The sequence below is a fragment of the Pipra filicauda genome, unplaced genomic scaffold (genome assembly GCF_003945595.2).
Source record: "Pipra filicauda isolate LSUMZ 115617 unplaced genomic scaffold, ASM394559v2 scaffold82_size2718185_pilon, whole genome shotgun sequence".
NCBI lineage: Eukaryota > Metazoa > Chordata > Aves > Passeriformes > Pipridae > Pipra > Pipra filicauda.
The window spans coordinates 196,232-218,597 of NW_024105009.1; the positions used below are offsets into that span (position 1 = coordinate 196,232).

Sequence of the window (22,366 nt, forward strand, 5' to 3'; positions counted from 1 at the left end):
CTGCATTTTCTGTAAGAATTTGTGGTTCCATGCTCTAATTTTAAAACAACCTGAAGTGAAAACACAAAGTTGATATTTTCCTTTAGTGTGCTATGTTCAAATTACCTCAGAGGGATAAGTTTGTACATAAGGAACTTTAAAACAAATTAACCACTGCAACACAAATGGATATAACTGCAAATATCACTTTCTAAAAATATGACTTGATGGATTCCAAAATTGCTAAATGAATATCACATTGCTATTTTATGAAATATCTCACGTTAACAATGACACTGTCAGTTTTAAGTATAACTTAACTGAATTTGGGTTAAATCTAGCAATAGCATCTGCTGAGAAAGAAAAGGCATTTATTGAAACATAGCGTGGGATTGGCATATTTCCTTATCAAGTATACATTGTGCTTAAAACATGGGCACATGATCTAAAGCAAGTATTTACAATAGATGGATGCAGATTTGAGATGACACGGAAGATTTTAAAATTAACTTGTTTTTCCTTCAGAATGAGATTTTTTTCTTTTTTTTTTTTTTTTAAGTATACCTTTGCACGATTAACATTTGGAATTCCTGGTGAAAACCATCAGAGCAGTGATAAAGGTTCACTTAGTATGTCAATCTACTGAGACTGCCAAATGTATTTGGAAGACTGGAGGGCTGTGCTGAATCACAAACATCATGATTTCCAGCAGCAGCCCTGGCCAATATAATCTGATCTGTTTTTATTTGTAGCACTGTCTATAAACTCCAGTAGGAAGGTCAGCCCTCTGCTCTGTTCCTTACACAGCTTCCAGCTGTGGCCTTGGCAGGAATAAGTCTCATGTTACTGGTGACAGTCCAAATTATGTCCCCGTCTAGCAGATCTAGATTACCCACTTCCAAACTTCTGCAGAAGAATGCTTTCTGACTTGCACTTCGGAAAATATTACATTTCCAGGTATCATTGTTTCAAAGAAATATCTTTGGATTTGCCAAGTAAATCATTGGATTTTGGAGGGGGAAAAGGCAACTCATTCCACAGTGACTATGTTATTTTTCCATAAAATGTGACTTATTTGTAACACTAAATATACATAACTATTTGCTATCAACTTTCTTGAAAACACAGCATGCAATATACAGAAATGATGCTTTCGTGGAAGTTCATGCTGTTGTTGAAGGCAGTAATCCAGGTGAAATGCAAACAATCTTGAGTTAAAAACAAGTAACTTTTTTGTACATTTATATTTGAATTTTAGCATAGAGAGTATCTTCAAATTTGTTTTTTGTTTTCTTTGAAGATAGGACATACATTTCTGCAAGTTAGTTTTATTCCCTATTGTCCGGGAAATGAAATAGTTACTGGAAACCCATTTATTTCTCATGTTCTTCATCCCATTTATTTTTGCCTCTTTCATGTTTGATCAAGCAAAAGTAATGAATCCTAATAGCCCGTTATTGGATGACTTCAGCTTGCATTCCACATTAAATGTAAACCCTTGATAAAAAAGTTCCTGCATACCTTTTCATTATAGCACATTGTACTCCTATTATACTTTGCCTGACTTGTATGACTTTGTATCCCCTTTCTTCCTCTTATATCTAGGCCTTCTTCCATGCAGCAGTTCAGCATTGATTAATTAATGACATGAAGACAATTATAAAGATGAATGTTAAGTTTGGCAGAGAACTGCTTAGTTGATGAATTCACAAGATGACACCGTGGTTGCCACGTAGGTAAGAACTAGCAGCATACAATTTTGAAACTGTTCTTAATGAAACTTTAAAATGTTGTGGTATTTCGTATATAGTGCTGGATATAGTATTTCCAGTTTTAATTCTCTTAGCATTTTGTATGAATATTGCAAAGCAGAGTTGGACAAACAATTTTATACTGTCTGATCTTTAAATAATTCAGTTGTATTTGATGTGTTATGCTTGTGTTATTTGGTTCTATTTATCTTGAAGTCAGTGAGAGAGGAGGGTGGATTAGATTCTTCAGTCCAACTAAGTATTTGTGTAAATAAAAGATCAATTCCATTGAAAAGTGAAGATTCCCTGGCAGATCTTCCTGAACAGATAATATATTCCAGTTGTGTATTTTCAGTAGTCATCCAGTAATACTCAAAAAAGCCATGACCTATGGGGAAAAAACGTTCTCAACCAACCCACTGCTCAGCTGCTCCACCAGCTGAAGCCTTGTGTGTGTTAGCTGAGGATTTTTGTTGTGATACATCTGTAAAGTCCATTTGTGATAGACAAACCCTGGGACTCTGACTCGTGAGGATTAACTTGACCATGTATTGAAAAGGACATCCAGTGTTACATCGGCACACGGAGCGTTCCGGACGGTCAGTGTCACTGCAGCTTTCTGGCATTACTGGAATAAGCCTTCTTGGGAATACTCCTTCTCCTTAGTGTCATGTGTGCTTTAACTAGCCGTAAAAACCAAATAATATTGTTATGGTTTAAAATGAAATAGAGAAATCTAATTTTTTGTGCAAAAAGAAAAAAAGGAAAAAAGCCAAAACAATACAATCAAATCTCCGGGGAAAAATAGTACAAAGCTTGTAGTAAAATACTCATACACAAAGAACTACATACGGGATGAGGACAAACGGTATCTGGTATGTCTCAAAACCCAGACTGTCTTCTGGGTTCCTTTCACTTTAAAATGAATTTACATGGTGTCAGCAGAGAGCAAAGGATTTGGGGTATATTAACTGTATTTCTGTGCTTTGCTACATTATGAGCCTGCCCAGCACAGAGCCCTTCTGCCCTGAGGGTGTCAGCCCCAAGCCCTTCTCCTCTCACGGCGTCTGCCCCAAAGCCTTTCCGCCCTCATGGTGCCAGCCCAAAGCCCTTCTGCCCTCACTGTGCCTGTCCCAAGCCTTTCTGCCCTCACTGTGCCTGTCCCAAGCCTTTCTGCCCTCACTGTGCCTGTCCCAAGCCTTTCTGCCCTCACTGTGCCTGTCCCAAGCCTTTCTGCCCTCATGGTGCCAGCCCAAAGCCTTTCTGCCCTCACTGTGCCTGTCCCAAGCCTTTCCGCCCTCATGGTGTCAGCCCAAAGCCCTTCTGCCCTCACTGTGCCTGTCCCAAGCCTTTCTGCCCTCATGGTGCCAGCCCAAAGCCTTTCTGCCCTCACTGTGCCTGTCCCAAGCCTTTCCACCCTCATGGTGCCTGTCCCAAGCCTTTCTGCCCTCACTGTGCCTGTCCCAAGCCTTTCTGCCCTCATGGTGCCAGCCCAAAGCCTTTCTGCCCTCACTGTGCCTGTCCCAAGCCTTTCTGCCCTCATGGTGCCAGCCCCAAAGCCTTTCTGCCCTCACGGTGTCCTCCCCGAGCCTTCCTGCCCTGTCGCTGTCCCACCTCCCTTGCACTCCCTCAGGGCGCCTTGGGCTTGAGGGCGGCCGCGGTCGGGCCTGGGAAGGGGGCGGGTGCTTGGAAATACGTCTCGTTTCCAGGGAGATTTACACTTCGGAGGGGAAAGCGTGAAGTGTTCTGTTTTTGTGTGGTGGGAGCAAAGTGAAATTAGCTGCGTTACGGGCGTGTTGCTGTCTCTGCCCGTGCTCCGCCGGCTCCCTGAGGGGGCGCGGCCCCGTTTCTGCCCTGGAGCCGCGGCTGCTGCCCTGCAGAGCTGGGTAAGGTGTCGGTGCTGTTCCTGCTGGAACCTCTACTCCGGTGAAATTGGGCGTAACAAGGTGTGTGTGTGTGTGTGTGGTTTGGATTTTTTTAAAAAGGCAGTTTTCCAGCTGAGCACAGGAAGCCGCCACGCTCTTGGGCCTGTCCTGGAGAGAGCGGTGTCTCTTTCCTTATTTTTAATATGTAGGGCTTAGTCTCTTGCTTTTTGTATGGATTGTTTATGCAGCGCCCGTTCCAAAGTCTGGAAATACTTATTTGATCTAGTCAGGCTGCTTGATTCGTGGCATATGAAAAAGTTTTGTCCTGCCACAGGTCTGTGAGGAAACTCCATTAGAGCGTTAACTGCATTAACATCTCTGTCAGCACCTCTTCCAAGGCTGTTCTGAATCCAGATGGACCAGAAAGTACGGGAAAGTTTCTCCTGCTTTCCCTGTGAGCCTCTCCTTGCCTGTATATCCTCACACAGTTCACTTGATGCTCATTCCATTCATTGCTTGTGTCTGGTTTCCCCCATGTTCCAGCCCTGGTTTGAAACCCTGGTGCCCTTTCTGGTTTAGTTTCCTTGGATGCCCCAGTGCCAGTTGCCATAACCATGGTAATGTATTTTTTTAGCTGAAAAAATAGCGTGTAGCCAACAGTAGAGTGCTTTGAGCTGCAAAATTTTTCTCAGTAGGAAAATTTAAATTTGTCATTCACTCAGGAATTCCTATAAATATGTAAAACATCCACATTTATTGAGTATTTTGAGTAAGATCTCAGTCGTGTGCCTCATGTTCATGGTAAAGGCTAACAGGAAAAAAAGCTCTAAAAGTACGTGTTCAGTGTGTTTGTGTCATCTTTAAAGTGTTGCTGTTTTTTGGTTTCCTATGTCTTTTGAATTCAATTTTTTATCACTGTGTCGTGTAACTGTGGTCTTCTAATGCTCTTTACAGGAAGCTCATGCATTCTGTCCTGCAAAAGTGCTGTACCCGTTGATGTATTAGGTTGGGTACCCAAAGAGGGAGGAGAACCCCTGCCTGCTTTCTTGCAGTCTCTGTTGTTCTGGAGTTTTGGGGGCGCTGTGGCGTGAGCAGGAGATATAAAACTTTGTGTTCTGGTTACAAGGCTGTTCCTTGCCTTCTCCTGCCGTTCCTGATCTCCTGTGGGAGCTGTTCCAAACCCGGTGCTGCAGAGATTTTCTTACTCTAAAGGAGAGCTAGATGCACATATATAGAATAAGGGAGTTGTTCCTATGATGAGGTAGGATTTTTTTTTTGGTCGCTAGTATTAACATTATCTATGATGCTCAGGCAGCAAATAAACGATTTTCATATGTTATGCCCCACTGAGATAATAATTGAGTTCCTTTTGAAGCTTTGCCATAGGGATACCAAAATATTTAATATTTAATTAGTTGAGGAATGGTTCGTAGAGGAAAAAGTGGTACTTCTTGTCAGACACCTTTAAAAGGAAGAGGGAAGAAAAAAAAGAAACAAACCGGCCTTCAGGGAAATAATTTTTTTTCTGGATATAACATAGATACTTCCAAAATGTTGGAAAGAGGTTCCATGTCAGCAGTGAGTGAACTTGCTGACACAGGAGATCGTTTGCTCCTCCTGCTTCTGTGTCCCTAATCTTTTGGATTAGATTTAGGCAAGAGAGCAATTTATTCCCCTTAATGAGACTGTCATGTAAGAAACCCTCCACAGCTCAGTGTGGTTCTGAGTGATGCAGTCAGCCTCCCTTAACTGATAAAACTAAATTTCACAGGTCTTTATATTTCTCGTCTATGGGGATGGCTTTCTTCATTCCTCAGCGAGAACATTTTGAACGTTCATATTATATTTTTTTGGACTGATCCCCTAATTGATGGTACCGTGTCTATTTATTTCCTTGTTCTACACTCGGTGTAGATGTTTCACGACTATAACCACGAGCAAGTAGCAGCTGTCACATGGGAATGCTATAAATAAATCCATATTTATAAATAAATCCATATTTTTTGCAGTGAATCACATGTGAATGAGCTCTGAAAGCTGCAGTTCTGCTTGCTTTGTGCTGGCAGAGTGCTGCTGCTGGACGGGGAGATTGATTGGGGCTCTCATTGCTTCTAAAACCTTAGTCCTTGCACAAACGTGCGTTTGGGAAACGCTTCGGTTTCTGTTCCATGGCTTTAGCTGCGATTACGGTGCATGGAGGACGGCACAGTTCGGTAGGTTGTCGACTAGGTGGCAGTATGGTGTTTAAAACGGGCATAAACGGCTTTTCGTCTCGCTAAAACTCCTCTGGCTTTTTCTGTGCCTGTAAAATTTGGGTAAATCCATGTTCTGTTAATACCTTCAACAGCTAATGCCTCTCTACTACTAGCTAACGGGATGCTGATTAAATATTGAAAAATATTAGGATTGAAAGGTTAGGGAGAAGGAGAATTTAATCCCACATACAAACATGTTACAAGTAGAGAACAATTTTGCAGTCTTAATTAGAGTGCAGCTCATATAGTTTCCTCTTTTAATTTGAGCTGAAATGAGTTATCTTTTTTTTCCTGGTTTCTTAATAGTATTTTTACTTGTGGTTGAAAACACCTTCAGTTATTATCTGTGGTCTTACCATAGTATTGCCCTATAAAAGACAGACACAATATATTTTGTAATTATTTTTGATTACAGAAAGTAAAGATCTTGATAACGTGTTTATGTGTTAGCCCTACTAACCAACTAACATGACATGAAAATTTTAGATCACCCATTTTTGGGACATGCTTGGGCTGGCTAGCTTGTGAAAGGTTATGTATTTTCATCAAAAGAATTCAAATTACTGAGGGCAACCTCTTGTTCAGTAGTAGGAAAAATTCACGTTCCAAGCAATGTAGTGCTTGGACATTCAGCTCCAATCTCCTACATTTCATCCAGAATCCAACAGGTAGCTAATACAGACTCTGGAGGAACTGACAAAACATAACTCTTCAAGTTCTGTTTCCTAGACCTCTGTATTTGATGGGAGTAATCTTTGCTGGGTTATGATCTAAAAAGCTGAATTGGAGCACCGCAATAATTGCTTGAAACACTTACTATCACACCAAAATGAAGTATTGCTGATTGAATAAAGAAGACTCTCAAAGGGACTTTCCCATATGCTTTCTGGGTCATCAGTTTGGTCTTCTCAGCTTTCCTTCTTTTTTGTTCTTTTTTTGTTGTTTTTTTTGGCATCATATGATGAGTGTCCGTATAACAAGCTTAGTTGGTTTATTTAACTGGGTATGAAAGACAGATGAAGATGTTAACCATAGCACTGTATTTTATAATAATTAACTTACCTGCACTCCCTAACAGTTCATTAACGTGTTGAAACAGAGTTGGAAATGTGGAGGAAAGAAAACAGGGGGAAAAAAGAGGAAAAAAGAGGAAAAAACACAACTAAAACCTTCCAGGCAAACTAGTAGAAGTAAACAACCAAACGAGACCAATTGCTCCTTGACAAAGAAAACCTGAGGGTTCTAACAGTGGAGAGTTCTTTATCCAATACTTTTCCCACAGTTTTATTAAACTCTAAAACTTTGGAAGGTGATATGTCACCAGCCAGGTTGTTTCAGATTACTGGTGACTAATGATGGTTTTGTCAGCAAAGATCCTAAACGTTTTTGAGGACAGTTCTTGTGCTGTCTCATGGAGGTAACATTGGTTTCCACCTGGACAGGACATGATACTTTCCCAGGCTTTGACAAAGGTAACTGTAGAAAAGGTGCAGAGCTTCCACAATTAAAATCTCCACACTTATCGAGAAGTTAAACAAATGCCATTGAATTTAGGCCAGAAACTGCTGGTTCCATAGATAAGGGCAGTTTGATGTGACTGTGACTGTTCTGTCTTTGGAAAATAAGAAGCACTTGCACATTCACAAATCTCTTCCTTGGCTGAGATGAGCTGAAGTGTAGGATATGTACTGTCAGGAATAAGTCTGTTATTTTAAGTATTCAGCTGTTAGAGTGGCAAAGAACAACATCTTTGCTTTCTTTGGTAACAGGCTTTATGTTTTATGCCTTGTTTCAGAATTCCTGCCACGAGTCCTCTAGACAATTCTGCCCTGTGTTGCTAAGGTAAGCTAAAAAAAAGTGTAACCTCAAACTTTGGGAAAGAGCATGAAAAAGGGTAGATAGAGCCACTTATTGAGGGAGTAGGCACAGCAAAGTATTATTAATCCATTAGTAAAGGGATGGGAAATGTTCTGCAGAAAAGCCTGGAAGAAAAAATCTGGTTCCACCACTGTTCAAAGGTGTATTGTGCAAACAGAAATTGCACACCAATGGTAACGTTGTACTTGACTCCCACAGCATAAAAAGCAACACAAATCTGTGCTCTGGGCTAATTTAAAAATCCTGTAGTTGCCAGGTCGAGGAAAAGCATTCCTGTTCACTTTAATTCAGTAGAAGAGAATTATAACTGGGTTTTTGTTCGTTATAGATGAATAGAGAGGTAGAAGGACCTTCTACCCAACCTAGGACAGCTATTCTTTCATTATGTGTGCTTATGTAATGTATGAATAAGAGGAAATCCCGTGGAACTTCAGTAAAAATCAATATTTATTTAGAATGAAAATTAGCATAAGGCAGTCCTTTAAAATTAGTACTTTGCATTGGTAGTACTACTTGATTTGCTGTAAAATTTCAATAAGTCATATAATTTTCTGCATTCTGAAACCACGAGCCTGCCTCATCCCTCCTCCAAATGATTTTTGATTTAATATCACCACTACAGAAATACAAATATCAGATTTTTATTGTCTTATGGTTTTGAGTCTTTAAAAGGGTCTCCATCTCGATATTCTGTTTTGAGGGAGAACAATAATTGTTTGTAAATGAAAACCAATATATTTGTGTATTAATCTTAGCTTTTAGAAAGAAATTGTCTTATGAGGTTGACAATACATTTTTGAAAACTGAAAAATTTGGGATTTTTTGAAATTCGATTAAAGAGTTGCACTTCTGGACCTGTACAGGTGGATTCTGGGTGGGAAAATTCACTGTGTTGGTTGAGTTTGGGTGGTGTCTGGTGTACACAAATAGCTGTTTTTCCTAAAAAAAGACGGTATAACTCTTGTTGGAAGATGTAGGAGAAAATGAAAAATAACATTTATCTATAAATCCCTAAATTGAAAAATTAATTAAGGCACGATTGAACATAACTGCATACAATATTTTTCAGCCTGTAAAAGTTTGAAAATAAATAAGCCTACCTACAGAAGAATGTCTGAATCTGAAGTATATATATAAAAAATAAAGCCAATTGTGATAGGGAGAGTGCTGTCTTCAAAAATTATTTTTTTTTTTATTCAAAGTGATCCCAAGAAATTTAAGATGGGTAAAATAGGTGTTAGGCCACCTAAAGGCCACCTTTACATTTGGGTTCTTAGCAAGTCAATGGTTCTTAAAAAATGTAGCTTATTCTGGATTTCTTTTCTGCAGTTGCCTTTACATGGGCAACGTACCAAGTTGTCTTATAGTCCACATTTTAGGGCACTGTGTGCCAGGAGATTTTCTTACCCAGGAATCTTACCAGGAATCCCACCTGGCTTCTGCAGCCGAGGTGTGAGACAGACATGATGTGTGGAATCTGGAAAAGGATGAACACCTGCTTTTGCTTTCACGTTTTTTCTGGTGAGCTTTTCCTGGCAGAATCCTGGAGTCTGGGCTTTTAGACGCCTTTGGTACAACTGCCTGCTTGTTTTCTGATTCCTGAACTTATTGTGTAAGCTATAACTTCAGAAACTTGTAATTGAACTTAAAGATTTATCTCGTCTTTATTTTTTTGAAGATAACAGTGGGTTGTAGTAAAATCTGGTTTTAGTTCTCTCCAATAAAAGAAGACGTTTGAACAGTATAAAAAAGACATTTCCTTGGACAGTGAAAATGTGTGTGAGACTTATTGTCTTGTGTTTTTATGAACCACACAGTGCCTCTAAATGTGCTTTGGTCTTTAATGGTCATAAAGGTAACTTTCTCCTGAGTAGGGTGATTATTTATTTATAATACTTATGACATCTCGTATAAAACTCAGTCATGCTATGCCATTTCTGTGTGTAAATATTTTTTCAAAATAATTTTATTTAAAAGCAAACAGTGTTCTATACTCTTCAGTTTAACATCATAAAAATCTGAAGCATGATTGTTAAACTGCAATCTGACTTGATGGTTCCACAGCAGGACTAACATCTTGAAAATACAGTAACTCATCATATTTAGATTTAAATTCCAGCTCTTGACTGGACACAACTATGTCTGTGGGTGTATTAGGTGCCCTGTGTACCTGGATGAATTTATTGCAGTTTTGTACTGTTGTACTGCAGTACTTTTGTCCTTTTTTCCCCAAACAGTTGTGGGAATGTTTCTTACAGGTAAGAAGTCAGTTTTAGTGGGCTGCACCTGAAACACAGAGGTGATAGAGTTCATTCTTATTCCCCATTCTGCATCTTATGGGGACAGACATATTTTTATGGCCATCCCTTTGATCAGAAGTTACTGAACTTAAGCAGGTAAAGTTTGTCCAATAATAATTTCATTCCTGAACTTCACCAAGCACAGATTTAATCCTTCTGCTTCAGTGTAATTTTTCTGGAGGCAGCATTTGCAAACACCTTGGATTATTTTAGGGCAGATGTTTTGCCTCCTTCTTGTGTGTATGTAAGTACTGATAAACAAACAAACGAAAATCAATAATTACTTACCAAGGTTGATACGTGCTTAAAAATTGATCCAGCCTATGCTGAAATGCCATAAATTACCCCGTTTCTAAAAAGAAACTCGGGGTGTTGCAACAATTTACCTGAGGGGGGTTTTGTAGAGAAATGTTATGGAATTCTGCACACATGCAATATTGGAATGTGTGAAGTGAAATAGTAGGGGGACCGTATTTCCAAATAGTTTTTTTTTAAGATATTGCTCCCAGTTGCACTTGGGGCATCTGAATGCCTTAGTTAATATCCAAACCTGCAGTTGTTATTGTGGTAAAATGATAGTGTGAAATTGCTGCTGTTATACTATAACAATAAGGACGTGACTCATGTATTTTATGTACACATGCATTCAACTGTAGTGACAAATGGCTTCATGCTGTGTGATTAAATGCATATTAGCATTTGCCCTAGGCATTTGATTATTACCATCTTTACTTCATTACATTACCACACTGTATGGCCATATAATTTATAAGATAATACAGACATCACTTTGTTGCTGATAGGAATTATTCTGTTTTATGGATGGTGTCCTTTAATTTTGCCTTTCATGGATTATAAAATTGGTTAATATCTGCTGAAGTGAATCACTGGAGAAGCAAATAAAGATGTTGGCCTCGGGTCACAGTGTCATTTGTGATACTGGCAAAATCTTACAGCCTCATTTATCCCTGTACATGATTGATAACACCATGGGTTAAATGGAGAAAGCTTTGCTTCCATTAAAGGATCATCATGAATGAAGACCTCCCACTTAAAAGTCAGGCATGATGAGAAGACAAGAGACTATCTACAGGTCAAATTAAATAACTTAAATAATTTAAGTGGAATGACAGTGTAATTTGTTCATTCTGTGTTATTACCCTGACCCCTATCAGGCTTATAGGCTAACTTACTTTCTAGTGTAGGGTATTTAAGATGTAATTTTTAATAAGTGCTTTTCAAAGATATAAAGCCCTTTATAACACTTAAAAATGTGTTAAAATGGATTTTTTTAATGTGCTTTTTAAAAAGTAATTTTCGTCCTTATTCTGTTAAACGTAAAGCAAATAATAGGAAAGCAAATATAGTAAATGCTTCAAAATAGGAACTCCAATCTTTCATTTTCAGACGGTTATCATATATATGCTTCAGGGTTTTTTTTAAATTATTTTACAGGTATTCTGACAAATACCAATTGCTAAAGTAAAAATGCATCTCTTTGGAAATATCTTTTGATTACATAAGAATTTTTTAAAATTTTCTGTGATGAAGGGCATTTATTATTTATCACGTACCTCTGCAGTGGCTCTAGAGGATTGTATTGATGTGTGATATCGAAAGTAGGCATTTAATCAGTCTGGTAGGTATTTTAAAGTATTTTGTAACCTTATTGTTATATTTTGTGTATTTTAGTTTCTAGCCAAGCAAACTCGTGTGCAGGTAACTGAGTCCTTTGATCTCTCAGTGGTGGAAGAGCCCACGGAGGTGTCTGGCGCTGAATTCCGAGGAGGGCAGGAGGGAGGGTGTCTAACACCCACTGTTCCTTGCAGATTCCAGCAGCAGGCTGGGAAGCATTTTTGTTGCAGTTTTGGAAAAGCTGCCTGAGTACAAATTGCCCGTGAGAAAATAGTACTGTCAGGATGAAGGGATGGGGGAAGACTCGATGAGCTTCGCTCAGGAAAGAGGGAAGGCGTTTATCCTCACTCGCGCTTAGGGAGGGGAAACCTTGTTTGTTAAGTGCTCCCGCTGAGATCACTGAGCTGAGAGAAAGCCCATGGATGCCTGAGGCCCTTTTTCTTCTGTCCCTCAGAGTATAGCCTTGGTTTGAAAACATCCCCTTGAGAAAATAATTCTCAGATTGCTTCTGTGATGGGAAGGAAAAATCAGAAGCCCTGGTGTGTATCAGTTAATGTGCATTCTTCTACTGGCTGACCTGAAGAGACATTATTTCATAGCTGAAGTTCACTTCTTCGAGTGCACCTGCCTTTGTGGGATGGATCCTTTTTCTGAGCCAAGTTTTTCACAGGCACTTTTAATTTTTTTTCCCCTTATTAACACAGGCTACCAGGATTCTCCATGTGGTACCAGCACTGTCTTGTAGAAATCCATCACTTTAGGATTGCCCAACTCCAAACCTGTAATGTCACCTGACAGCAATGGAATTAGAGCATATATCATTATATTTGCAAAAGTGTCCTCTTCAGATCAAAATACAGGATGGGTGAAAGTGAAATCAAATGACTCTCTGCCTAATCTATTGGGCATAATATGAGCATTTTTATTGGATTTGTAGCTATGATCATCTCCCAATACTTGATATCAGAAGTTTGTTTGTGGTAGTTCTTCATGAGTTATTGGTGCAACAACTCTCAGTAAGGAAACAGTTTTGAAAACTTGGGTGAAGCAAACAAAATTTTTAGTGTGCTTTTGGGAGAGTGTGAGTTCACCAATTCTAAATTGTTTTTTTTTATCCTAATGTTTTTCTTTTAAAAAAAACCCTGAACAGCCTCGTCCTAAACCGTGTCTAAAATGTATGCAGATTGCCTGCACAGTGCCTGATTCATGTTGGCACATTGACACAACAGATTTGCTGCCTGAAGTGGTGCTTGTTTATACATGGTTCTTAGTCAGACTTGATTTGCTGCCTCTTCAGAAGTCCTTCAAACACACACATTTTGACACCAACAAAAGAATTTATATATTTCATACTGAGCAGTTCAGTGTTGGTCATATGTTTGAAAATGAAAGGCAAAAATGAGCCTGATTTGTCTGTTTTTAGCAAACCCATTGTTTCACTAACAAAATAACTTCGGTGGTGGAGCAGCTGAGCAAGGAGTCAATGTATTATCCATGACCAAGCAGCTTAAACGTGATCTATGTGAGGGGTTTATTTAGACAACAGCAGAAAAAGTGGTGAGCCCTGATTTGTAGTTGTTATGGCCCCATGATACAGACCAGGTCTCTGTTCTTCCTGCAGGAATTCTTTCCTAGAGGTTCTGTGGCAGCAGCCAGGTCAGTCATAACTCCTGTGCTCTAACCCTACCTCTGTAATTCTTAGTGCAGAGACACACACGGGGCGTCTCTGGGGGGGATAGTGTCCTGTATTCTAGTGGACTGGTGGAAATTCAGGCTCAAGAATTAAAAATTGTAATCTGGGAAGTACAGATGAAGTGTGTACACTTGTGCTGGTTTTGTGAATAAAATGTGAAATAAAATTTTTATGAATGAATCACCTCTGATGTCACTAACAAACACGCTTCGTCCTAACAGAGGCACCTGGGGCTCATGTTAGCACAACTCTTTGCTTGACAACAGTTGATGCAGCTGGTTTAGAGTGCAACATTTTGATACTTGATCTAGTAGTAGCAGAATCAGAAAGTTTTCTTGTTAAAATTCAGAAGCAAGGACTGTGAGTATTACCTTGAATTCCTAATTTCAGGCCAGTCTGAAGGTTTCCTTTAAAAGTGAGCCCGTGTTGTGATTTTTGAAATCTTGTAGGTAGGCAGTTACTTTTTCATGGCCTGATGTATTAATTGCAGCACCTTCATGCCAGTGCAGGGCAGGAGATCTAGAAAAACAGCCCGTGCTACTTCTTTCTGCTCATCAGTTTTTGTTTTTAAAACTAAAACCAAACCAAAAAATAAAGGGGAGAAGGAAAGGAATACTGTGGATTACTGATAAAGCTGTTTTCTTTTACAATATTGCACACAAATTTGAAATGGAAATATTGCTAATTGCACAGTGGCTGCAGTTGGTGGTTTTACTCTTTTCAAAAATGAGTTCGCTTCCATATTTGCGAGTTTTGCAGGTTGAATGTTCTCTTAAAGATAAACTGGAGAGGAAATGCACATCTTAGTTTTGCAGAAACAAGTTGGAAGAATGGATGAAGACTTCAAAGCACAGGCACTTGACTCCACTCTTCAGAGTCCATCGGAGACGTTACTTTCCATTCGACTGTTGGACTTCAAGACGAGTTTGTTGGAGGCAATAGAAGAACTGCGGATCAGAAGGGTAAATTTGTTTGAGTTGGTTTTAGTGTCTTTGTCTTATTTCTGTCTCCCTGTGTGTAATCAGAGAAAATGCTGCAGAAGTGTGCCTGTATTTTAAGTAATTCACCAGCCAGGGTTCTGTTTAAAAATATCATAGGCTTAGCTAGTGTCTGTATTACAAATTTCTCTGTGGACACCACAAAGACAATAGGGTTGTAGGGGAGGGAATGAATTTGGTTTTCCTGTGCTAGTGTGCAGAGCTGATGGTTGATGACCAGGCTATTGACAAAATTATCTACATTAAATTTTTGTATTTCATTGTAGTTCTTCTCTTTAAGAACAGACTTTGACAGAAAAGAAAGAATCCAAGTAATCGCCAAGTCCCTAAGTCTTTCTCTTTTCATACTTGATTTGGCATTTGGCAGAAGAGCAATGATTTTTGACTTATTTTTGTCCATTTATTTGTGCTTTTCAGAATTACATAAGAGGGCAAAGAGCTACTGTGATAACTTTATTTCACCATTTTTAAGTTGCTAGACTATTAAGCTAGATCCCTGCAATAACAGTGTATTGAGTATTCAGGGTGGGGGTATTTTGTTTTTTAACTGTGAGTTGAATCATCTTTTAGTACCAAGGTAAAATTGATTCTGCACTGGTGAAGGCAGCTGTGTTTTCCTGTAGTTAATTTTTCAGTTGTATTTTTCCCTGGTTCCTTTTTCAGCTGTGTGTGTGTGTAAACATTTGGTTCTGTTTCCCCCCTCAGTGTTCCTGAACTGTATATTGTGTATATTGAAAGACTCAAAGTGTATCTTGCTTCATTTGATGAATTTGACCTGTTCAAAATATCTGTATTATTACTTTTAAAATATTAGTATTGATGACATGCTTGATTTATGCTTATTTTGATCTAAGTTAAATGCTATAATCCTCTCTTTAAAAGCCATAAACAAAAGAATGACTGCCATAAAATAAAAAGTAGAAAAAGGCTGCATGATGGTGCCTTCTTGGTGCAGTATTGTTGAAATCCAGCATGGTCTGATCCCCAGACCTGTGTTACAATGGTAGTGTTTAGTCCAGCCTAACTATTTTTGTATTAAAAAGTAAAGACTGAATAGTTTATTCTAATAATTGCAGTATATTTTCTTTATAAGATCTGTTAGCTGAATTCCATTTACATTGTTAACTTAACCTTGCATTTTTGATGCACTTGGTCAGAGCCTGCAGTCTTTATGGAGTGCTCTGGAGTTTCATCTTTGGGGATTTTTTTTTTGTTGTTTTTTTGGTCTGGTTTTGTTTGTCTGCTATACTACAAGATTACATGACTCTGATTTTATAAAAGTCACCCTGTGAAGGTGAGTAATTTTTTGCCTTAAAGGTATTTTTAGTTTCAAAATTGGTGCAAATGCCAAGAGTCAGTTCCACAGTTAAGACGTGGCCCTAAGGTCCTAAAATAGCTGTGCTTTCCTTTACCCTAAAAATATATATATTTTTTTATATTTACCTGTTTAGGTGGAAATTTAGGTAAAAAAAAGGTTGAGCGTTTTACAGGCAGCCAGTTTGAAATCTTCAAGTATCCCTGGATGCATCTTGTTTTGTTTTGATTTAACAATCATTTCAGGGCTGCTTGCTTAGTATGTTTGAAATTTGGAATATAAAGCATTAATATTTTGAACAAGCAAGGGTTATAGAATAATATGGCTATGCCTGATGTCATCTTTTTAAGTAGAACTTTGTATGGATATTTTTGCCCCCAAAAACCACCTACAAAATCCTCTCCTGATTTTAGGTATGAATTTTTTACAAATTCAACCAACATGGGGTTATTCTGTTAAGCAGCCCTGAGAAGAAGGTAGTGCACAGACCAAACTACAGGGGGAACTCAGAGGATTGCTGGGCTTGTCTTGCACCGTGCTCATTTTTCCACGGACAAGAAAGAAACATAAAAACTGTGTCATCTGCTCCATAAGAAAGCAAAGGAAAAGTTGCAGTTCTGCAAGTTTCTTGCTACTTTTACCACTTCTTTTCCAGGTTCTAGTGAAGTTGAGTAGACCTGGCAGCCTGAGGGAGGCAGCAGAGCCAGTACGGTGCATTTCACTCTCAATTTTGTCTTTGACCTGTGGCTTGACCTTAGATGAGATTACTTTACATCTGTTTGCTTCTGTTTTTCTTCCCGTTGTTGGTCTTGCTTGTCACTTGGGAGATTCTTCAGGGCAGGAACTTTTGTGTATTTTGAATTTAATAAACTGCCTTGGATGGTTGGTTAAGCTGCAGTATAAATTCAGATTAATAAAAATAAATTTGGAGATGAAATTAGCAGTGTGAAGCTAGACAGATGAAAATCAAACTCTTAAATATGAAAATATTTTGAGAGACTTGATGCAGTCCTTACTTGATGTCATCAGATACTATTTTAAAGTAGAAATATCTTTTTTTTTTCCTGAATATGCTTATTCAAATAAATTCATGGAGTTACTTCAAAGCATCTCTCAGTTTTTCTTGGTTAAATGTATAGTTGTATTAAATTCTCAAAAATAAGTTTGAGGATTTTCTCGAAGTAAGTGAGATGAAATCCCAGGCAGATGAAATCCCAGTCACTGATAGCTGTGCCTGTTTGTTCTAAAGAATAAATTGCTTAAATGCTAATACTTGATACGGCTTCACTTTATTCTTTTGGCTGTTCCATAGGGTCTTTGTTCTCAATATGAATTGACATAATATGAATATGTATGTAATTAAAACCTACCAAAAATTACATTTCTATTTCTTCTTCCCCCCCAGGGATTACTTCACACTCCAGTAGTTTGAATGTCCTATTTTTTTTTCCAGTTTAGCTTTCCCACTCTTCAAACACTGATCAGGGATTCTTTTGTGCTGGATATCCCATACACTTTGTTCCAGGTCTGTCAGCCTCGATCCACAGTCAATGAGTGCATCTTATTGGGATATAAGAGATGATCCTTTGCTTAAGGGATAAATATAATCAATTTTGGCAGCATGAAGTTGTGGAGTAATAGGTCAAATTGGAAGTCTTTAATGCTTTCTGAAGTATAATACATGTAGGACAACTGACATTAGGTCTAAGAAAAATGTTTACAAGGACAAGAAAGCAGATATATTGTGTTATTTTCTTCCTTGTCCTAGATACCAAAAAAACATCCTTAGGCAGAAAAGCATGTAAACATAAGAAATCAAGGGAATTCTAACACCCTGGGGGTATGGATGGTTTTAAGTCGCAGTTGAAGCACCGTGGATGTTGATTAGCTGAACACAAGGAAGATAAATTTTAGTGATGATTTGTAAAATTTTAGTAATGTTTTATTTGGTGCAAAGGATAAGCGTCAGTGACCTGTTTCCATACCTGAAAACAAGCAGCTGTTGAGGCTCTTTCTGGTGTTAACTGAGACCTCATAAAGCCTGGGTGATACTATAGATTCTGTCCTTTGTGCCTTGAATTTATTAACTTTGATACTCTTCTGTTTAGTCAAAGTGACAAACAATAAATTTTACTCCTTTCTCTTTGAGCAGTTATGATATAGGTATAACTTGGTAGTGCTTCTCTTTTAACTAAAATACTTAATAATTTTTTCCAGCTCCCAAATTTTCTTGTGTTTCTCACAAGGGTAATATTTGCCATAAAAGAAAACTGTGTTGTATTAAAGAACATTAGATTTCCAAAGAGCATTGATTTTACCCATAAAAAACATTTTCTGTGTTCAAATAAAGATTTTAATATAGGATTCTTTAGAATCCTGGACAAACCCTCACCTCCCACCCCAAAAAACCCACGACCCTTTGTAAATTGAAGCCATATTGACTTGCTTTTACTGGTACTTATCACCCTATTATTTAACATCAAGCACTACATCAAACTTTGGCCTTGCTTGAGCCAAAGGAGTGTGCTGATGTAGCAGGTGGCATTAGAACCAGCCACCAGAAGGGGGGATGAGATGTCTGATTGGCTACAGATTTTCTACCTGTGCTCACAGGAGTTTCATATCTGCGATCACAGCACAGAAATGTGGGGTCTCAGAATTCATTCTGCAATCAGTTCCATGTTGTGGACAGGAATATTCTTTAAAAGCTGGTTGGTGCTATCATTTTGCTGTTCACTCACTTTCCCTGCCCTTATTGCTCTTTCCCCCTCTTTCTTTCCCCTGTTTTTCTGAGTTTCTGTTGCTTTCTGTCTTCTGCCTTCTTCTGTTTTGATATGAGACCTTTTGGTGCTTACCCACTTCCATGCTGATGCCAGTGAGCAGCCACTGAGGAGGAAAACACAAGAAGGATATTTACTTATTTGCTAAAAGAGCCAAATCCTGACTCCCATCTCTTGCCGTGCTGCAGACAGACATTATGGCTCTCACAACACCTCTCCTCGATTTTGTTTTTTCCTGGTTGCTGTTCTCAGAAGCCACAGTTCACCCTGGTGCTGCAGAGCTAGATGTGCTCTTCTTTTCAGAGAGTTTTGAGCAATTTATCTCAAATTCCTCCTACTCTAACTTTGCTGTGGCTTTGGCTCTTCTAACCCGTGTCCTTCAGCAGAGAGGCCTGTTTTTAGTTCTTCTTAGAGGCAGGACATGAAGGAGCTTTGCTCACCCTTGACTACTCTCTCCCTTTCCTAAAATGTCCTCTGCTTTGCACTGCAAAATGGGACTGGAAATGTCACTTGGGCCAAAAGACAAATTGCTTTTTGAGATATTAAGTGAAGAAAGTTGATGAAACCATAAACTTCTCAGAGTGAGCAAAGCAGAGAGACTGAACTTGAGTTATCAGTGGCATTACAATATCGATGGACATGCCAGTTATGATCATAATGGTCATATTTGTTGGCTTATATCTAGACCTAAAAAAAATCCCTAGAAACATTGCAATATACCAAGTGCTAAATCTTGTTGGAGGCGCGTTCTGCAGAAGAAGAACCCCCTTCAGAGATGTAGAACAGCAGAAAAGTTAAAAAGGGCACCAGAGGCACCTGTAGCTCTATAGGCAGCTCTGTGGCAACCATCTACAGTGACCAAAACCATGAGATTGAATGAAATTATTGCATAAATACAGATTTACTTTTTTTTTCTAAATTAAACAGAGCTTGGTTTTAAGTTATTTTCAGGCTACTGCATAGGATAAGTATAGAATCATGAAAGAAAGAAATGTTTTAATACTGTATGTTTTAATACTTGTTCATGAGAAGGACAGTTAGTATTTTAGAACGTAAAGGAGAAACATTTTCTGGAAATAAAGAGGCTGCTATGAAAATGCAAGATTTTAGTGAGGTTTATTGCAAGGAACAATTCTAACTGCTAACAAACAATAGGAATGGTGAAGAGTTTGATTTCATTTTCTTAATGGATAGAGGAAAAAAAGGAAATTAAAGGGGGGAGAAACAATTCTTGCAGTTGGAGAGAAGAGCACTAGAAGTGTCAATGCAATGCATATCTAGGAATATATTTCAATAGATGAAATTTATTTAAATATAGAACAATTGCAGCCTGTGCAGTGGAGTCAAGGACAGAGCAATGAAAGATTTCCGAAGGAAAAAGGTGGTTGGGATATATTTCTGTGTCTTTGCTTCTGAAAGTTTTGAGAACAGGTTCCAAACATATGGTTGCTACAGTTTTTTGTTAACTGCCATAACTATTAAGATCCAAAAATGTTTTATCAGGAACTAAAGTTAGAATAACTCTGCTATAAATATTTTCTCTCCCTTTGAAATCTGTGCTGGAACCCAAACTTAAAAATGATATCCATAAAGTCCACTAAAAGTTATGCTGCTCTGTTTAGTTCATGAAGGGAATTCTAATTATAGTATGAGACAATGGGAAACTGTAGTTTCAGTGAGTAGTATTTGATTGACCTGCATGAGAATTGGATGTGCAATTTTGTAGGAGGTAGATTGTGAGTTTGAAAAAGATAATAAAAGTACCTAGCAGCAGTTTTGGCTGCTTGGACATGAGCCAGCTGTACTCTGTTCCTAAATCTGTTCAGGGTCAGGAATCGAGGGGGCTTGACCAATCCACAGCCCATCTTGTAAAACCACAGCCTGAAGCAAACACTTTAAAGAAGGCTTGACACTTTCTAAAGGTTATAACGAGTAAATAAACCATCAAATTACTCCTCTTTTATTGTTATGGTAGTCTTTTTTATAAAAACACTTAAATCCATGTAGTCCTAAGGCGTCTAATAAAAAATGAACACTTCTAAGGTTTTGTGGGGTTTTGATACCTCATCAGAGTTATATACAATATTGTTCTCCTAAGTATAACAAAAATGTTTTTGTCTTATTAAACAGCTGAGAGAACTTCTAAAAAAAAAAAAGTGCTTCACACAAGTTTTAAAAGCTTTCCATTCAAAATGGGTAAACTGTAAATGTCCTTTGAAAGATGTAAAAATGATGGATAAGGCTTATAACTGTTGGTGATTTCACATGAGAACGTTTTTATCATGTAATTGTCATTCTCAGTTTAAGTATTTATGATGTTTATTTTTTTCAACAGTAGTTACATACATTCACATTTTTGATAGTTTCCAGATTTTCCTTTATAATCTGGGAGTAGGTTGGAGGAGGGTTGTTCACTCAGAACTTTGGTTCTTATCCTGTTTAGTACTCCCAGCAAAGGACTTGCTTAAAATGGAATTTAATGCCATTTTCTTAAAATGTTGAGCAACACTTTTCCTAATAATATATCATTTTAATAGCATTTGTTGCTTAATGACATAAATGGTTTAAGATTACACCTTTTTAAGAAGCTCTAAGTCAAACTTGTTTGGTTTTAACACTCCAGGGAAATGAAGGGGATGTATTTTCCTTCAGTACTTATAGATTAGTATCAGAAGACAGTGTCATTGCAACTCTGAAGTACTATTTGTTAGGGCAGAACTGGGAAGCATTGATAATCTCTCAAGTTCTCTTAATTTTAATTTTTTTTGCCTTAAAGCATATGAAATCTTTAGGTCTCTTCTCCATCTATATTCTACTGGTACTTACCAGAGAAGCAAAAGCTAAAGAACTTTTCTCTAGTTTTCTGTAAGCCAATATTTAATTTTGTATTTGTGTTTAGTGTTTTGTAAAATGCAAAAATTCACGTGAGTGTTGAGGTATATTTTCAGACCCTGCAAGAATCTCTTGAAATGCTCAGGAGTAGCCTCCTGTGGATAGAAGTGTGTTTCCATCCACACATGTACCTGTAAACTGTCAATCAAGGAAGTCAGTTTTGACCTTAAACCCTCTAAAAGATGTCAAAAACCTAATTTAAATCACCTCAGGATGTATTTTGCCATTTTATTTTCTATTGATGATACAGTGGGACCATGAATCAAATATTATACTAAGCGGGAAGGGGTTGCAAAATCTTCTTTAGAACTGTTTTGCACCAGTTGTTGAAGTGTTGTAAATATCCTTGTATCAAAAACTTGGAACCCTCATTTGTACTGAGTTTAGGAAAGAATTGCATTTCTTAAAGATGCAGCATACTTGATAACCAGAGAATTTGTATGGTTTGCTTCACTGTGGAAGGAGAAAGAGCCCCAGTTTGTTCTTTCAGTCTGTCAGGAAATGTATTATTTCGTCCAGAGGGGATTTTTTTTTTCCTCATGGTAAGTAAAAGTTGTTCATGGTTCTGCAATTCAGTAGAATTTTACTTAAACCCCAGTTTTAAGGCAATAATTTTTTTGAGGCCTGCTTTTAATTTTTTACTAGGAAAATCCGTGGGTTTTTTTTTTTCTGAGATGTCACTGTTTTCCTAAGGATTATAATCACTTCTTGACATGTGAGTCATTTCAAGAGCACTAATTTATTCATGAATTTACATTGCAGGTTTTAAACTCTAGTGGGGAAGTTGAACTCAAAAGAGCATAAATGTGCACATAATATATCAAAATACACCGTTCAAGTATTGGGAATATTCTTTTACCCTCACAGTCAGTTTGGCCCTTGTTGGAGCATGTCCAACACAAGACCTCAGCAAATGTTATTAGTGCAACAATTCATCAAAGAGAAGTCTGTCTTACCTTAATGTGGTCCCCTTTTCAAGCTGATCATCAGTGTGCAGAGAAAAGGCAGGAAATCTGCCTTTTGAG

The 22,366-nt window shown here is 38.1% G+C and overlaps 1 protein-coding gene across 7 annotated transcripts in view; it reads left to right on the plus strand.

The window, feature by feature from the left end:
- Positions 1 to 3,227: 3,227 nt before the first annotated feature.
- The window catches only part of CCDC73 (coiled-coil domain containing 73), a 65,264-nt gene continuing 46,125 nt past the window's right edge, over positions 3,228 to 22,366 (plus strand). For 3 of the 7 annotated variants that reach the window (XM_027735767.2, XM_027735777.2, XM_039390473.1), the window contains exons 1-3: positions 3,228 to 3,676; positions 7,646 to 7,692; positions 14,164 to 14,318. In XM_027735767.2, the coding sequence (XP_027591568.2) occupies positions 14,187 to 14,318 (132 nt within the window). In that variant the 5' untranslated portion in view covers positions 3,228 to 3,676; positions 7,646 to 7,692; positions 14,164 to 14,186. Of the gene's footprint in view, positions 3,677 to 7,645; positions 7,693 to 13,284; positions 13,320 to 14,163; positions 14,319 to 22,366 lie in introns of all 7 variants that reach the window. The other 4 variants (XM_027735771.2, XM_027735781.2, XM_027735769.2 and 1 more) reach the window with 4 other exon arrangements.